The sequence below is a fragment of the Triticum dicoccoides genome, chromosome 6A, assembly GCF_002162155.2.
Source record: "Triticum dicoccoides isolate Atlit2015 ecotype Zavitan chromosome 6A, WEW_v2.0, whole genome shotgun sequence".
In the NCBI taxonomy this organism is placed as follows: Eukaryota; Viridiplantae; Streptophyta; class Magnoliopsida; order Poales; family Poaceae; genus Triticum; species Triticum dicoccoides.
The window spans coordinates 399519916-399523714 of record NC_041390.1 but is presented as its reverse complement, the minus strand read 5'-3'; the positions used below and the strand labels follow the sequence as shown (position 1 = coordinate 399523714).

At 48.8% G+C, this 3799-nt stretch overlaps 1 protein-coding gene across 1 annotated transcript in view; it reads left to right on the top strand.

Annotated features, from left to right (window-relative positions):
• The first annotated feature begins 22 nt into the window (after positions 1-22).
• The window catches only part of LOC119317012 (negative regulator of systemic acquired resistance SNI1-like), a 14915-nt gene continuing 11138 nt past the window's right edge, over positions 23-3799 (top strand). Inside the window, exons 1-3 of the mRNA XM_037591399.1 lie at positions 23-403; positions 522-611; positions 994-1062. Coding sequence (XP_037447296.1) covers positions 299-403; positions 522-611; positions 994-1062 — 264 coding nt within the window. The 5' untranslated portion in view covers positions 23-298. The remainder of the gene's footprint in view (positions 404-521; positions 612-993; positions 1063-3799) is intronic.

Below are 3799 nucleotides of genomic sequence, written 5' to 3'. Positions count from 1 at the left end.
AGTTGACATGCCCCTTGTCCCTCCATTTGTCTATCATGGTACTTTTGACAATGGGGAGATAGATTCTGGCCTGCTATGTTAGCCATTCTCATTCATATCCGTTAGCAGAGAAAAGCCACTGATTCGGCAATGTTTCTTTTTGTTGTGTAGCATGACTAATATTCACTTAACTACCCAAGCAGTGCTCCTTTTGTGGTTTAGGGGAGCTCCATTTTATCATTACTATACTACACTGATATACCACTAAACTGTAACATGTAAAAACCTATATGCTGTTAAGTTAGTATATTGTCATTTCATGGCTCATCTCATTTTGTGTGCTTTTGATGTTAACTTGCAGCAATATCCAAGAGTATATTTGACAAATTCTGGTTCCCATCCAACTCTAGTTATAGTTAAAGAGGTAAAGGGTGACATAATGTATTAGATGTTTTTTCAACAAACTATGTACTGTTGTATGTTTTATACTTCTATATTGAATTTAAAAATCTAACATGCATAACTAATTTCCCATTTTCCAGTCATGGTCACCATTTCTCCTTGGCAACAATGTAGCTTCTGGTGAGCTTGGGAGAAACACCAGTCGCTCAGATCACCTCTTTGATTCTTTGGTAAGCTGGTATTAGTGTGCTACATTATTTTCTTATGCTGTATTCATATTTGCAAATTCTGTTTTCCTGCTTATGATCATATTCGTCTTGAGTTTCCTGCTCTTATTGGACCAAGAAGCATATCCTCACTGTATGTTCTTGGGGCCTGGGTATTTTAGCCTACATTATGCCTTTACAGGTTTTCTTCCTAGCCACTTGATTACTTGAGTTCCTTGAAGACTACTTTTTACTGTTGTATTATATGTTGGTAAATATTTTAAGTGGGAATTAGGAACTGTCTTTTGGATGTTAAAGACTATTTTGCAATACTTATTATCATAGTATTTGGCTTCCTCATTTTTCTGTGTCAGGAAGTATCTGATTCAGTTTTACCCTTCTTTAGAGATTTTCTTTGTTGACCGAAGCTATGGTTGAAGCATCGAATGACACAGGTGCTAATAATGGGCTTAAGGTAAATCCCTGATGGTCTCTAACTCCAGAGAATATTGGAAAAGTCCACTTCTCAAACTTAAACTTCCATGAATGTCCACTTTTAAGTCACAAACTCAACTGTCTGAGTTGCGACTTGAACTATCCTGTCCATTTTTCAATCACAGGTGGTTTCAGTTGACGCAGATGCCACATGTACGCACATCAGTACCATGTCACTACCATGTCACTACCATGTCATTTAACAGATCAGTTCAAGTTGACTGGATGGATGAGTCTAGGTTAAACCACCGAAAGAGGCCTACCCCTGATCCACTTATCCTCCCAGAATCTAATAGATTTGCCATTCCCCACACTAAATGATCCAAACTGAACAAATTTATCCTTAACTTTCATGAGGCCCTTCCAAAAGTGAGAGTCCATTGGTTTGGCTTTAATCGCCATGAGTGATTTTTGCCCCAAATACTTACTTCATAGGAGTGACTGCTAAATTTCATCCTTGCTTAGCAGCTTAAACAACCATTTACTCATAAGTACATAATTTTTTACTAGTAATTTATGAATCCTGAGGCCACCCTGGTCTTTAGGGGTACAGAAAGAATTCCCATCGTGCTAAACGATCCTTTCTCTTGTGCTTCTGGAGAAAAATCCTGCTTGTTGTCTCCAAAATGGCAACAAAAAAGTTTGTGTTCTTTAACTAAGTCTGAAACGTGACTATGTTTAGCCAGGTCCCCGCAAAAAAAAACTAAGTCTGAAACGTGACTATGTTTAGCCAGGTCCCTAAAACTCTTGCTATTCCAAAAAATCCCTCTCATTTCTTACTATTCTTTCATTTTGAGAACCGTCAAAGTAAATGATACCTAATAAAGATTGTAGAGTAGTATGCGGGAGAGAAAATGCACCTTAGGTGCTCTCATTCCATCGGCAGCAATATATATGGTACAATGTACAGAGGCGCAATGGCGCTCGAGAAGAGAGGAGAGAGTGGGCGACGTGCGCAGTGGGGGGCAGATCGTGTGCATGTACGTGGGTGAGCACGTACGTGCATGGGATCGCCATGCAACTGTCAACACCCCGTCGCAGCTGCAGCATCTGGTGGCCGGATGCACAAGCTGGATCGGAAGTCGTAAAAGGCTGGTGAAGGCAGCCCTTTGATGAGCACATCCGCGAACTGTTGCGTGGTCGGGACGTGCAAAACACGAAACTCGCCGAGGGCAACCTTCTCCCGGATGAAGTGGATGTCCAACTTGATATGTTTCGTGCGCCGATGGTGAACGGGGTTCGCCGCCATATAGACAGAGGAGATGTTGTCGCAGAACACCACGGTTGCCTTGGGGAGAGGGACGTGGAGCTCGCCGAGGAGTTGTCGGAGCCAGCAGCACTCGGCCACGACGTTGGCGACGGCGCGGTATTCGGCTTCCGCGCTCGAACGGGAGACCGTGGCTTGGCGCTTGCTCGACCAGGACACAAGTGCATCGCTGAGGAACACCGCGTAGCCGGAGGTGGACCTCTGTGTGTCGGGGCACCCGGCCCAGTCGGCATCAGAGTACGCCACGAGGTCGAGGTTGGTGGAGCGGTGGATGTGGAGACCGAGGTCCGTCGAGCCGCGAAGGTAGCGCAGAATGCGCTTCACCAGAGTGAGATGAGCTGCGAGTGGATCATGCATGACGAGGCAGCACTGGTGAACGGCGTAGGCGATGTCCGGGCGCGTCATCGTCAAGTACTGGAGCGCACTGACCAGGCTGCGGTACTCGGAGGCGTCAGGCACCGGCGCACCGTCCATGGCAGACAGCTTCGAGTGCGTGTCGACCGGCGTGGAGACTAGCTTGCAGTCCACCATATTGGCACGGTCTAGTAGGTCCTCGACGTAGGAGCGCTGCGAGAGGAAGAAGCCGGCGTCGTTCCTGGTGACTGCGATGCCCAGAAAATAGTGGAGTGCGTCGAGATCCTTCATGGAGAACTCCGCCGAGAGCTGCTGCTGGAGGCGTCGAAGGAGAGCTGGCGACGACGCGGCGAGCATAATGTCGTCGACGTAGAGGAGAAGGTAGGCCGTCCCACTGTCGTTGTGGAGCATGAACAGGGACGAATCCGAGCGCGAGTCGAGGAAGCCGAGGGTGCGGACGAACGCGGCGAACCTGGCGAACCTGGCGCGCGGCGCTTGCTTGAGGCCGTAGAGTGACTTGTCGAGGAGGCAGACGTGGTCGGGGTGGGACGCGTCGACGAAGCCGACCGGTTGTTGGCAGTACACGCGCTCGGAGAGGTGGCCATGAAGAAACGCGTTCTTCACGTCCATTTGGTGAATGGGCCACCCCCGCGAGGCTGCCACCGTGAGGACGGCATGGATCGTGGCTGCCTTGACCAGGGGCGAGAAGGTCTCGTCGAAGTCGACGCCCGGTCGCTGTGAGAAGCCGCGCACCACCCATCTGACCTTGTAGCGTTCGAGACTCCCATCAGACTTGAACTTGTGCCGAAAAAGCCATTTGCCAGACACAATGTTTGCTCCAGGAGGACGGGGAACAAGGCTCCACGTTTGGTTCTGCATCAACGCCGAGTATTCATCCTGCATCGCAGTTAGCCAGTTTGGATCGCGCAAAGCAGTACGCACGGATTTGGGTATGGGAGAGATCGAGGAAGCGACGGTGGTGTGTAGATTTTGGTGATATTTAGGGTTTGGGAAGAACTTTCCCGCCTGGGCGCGTGTGATCATTGTGTGCGTGGGAGCGATGGGGACCGTGTGTTGAGGAGGGTGGGGAACGGTA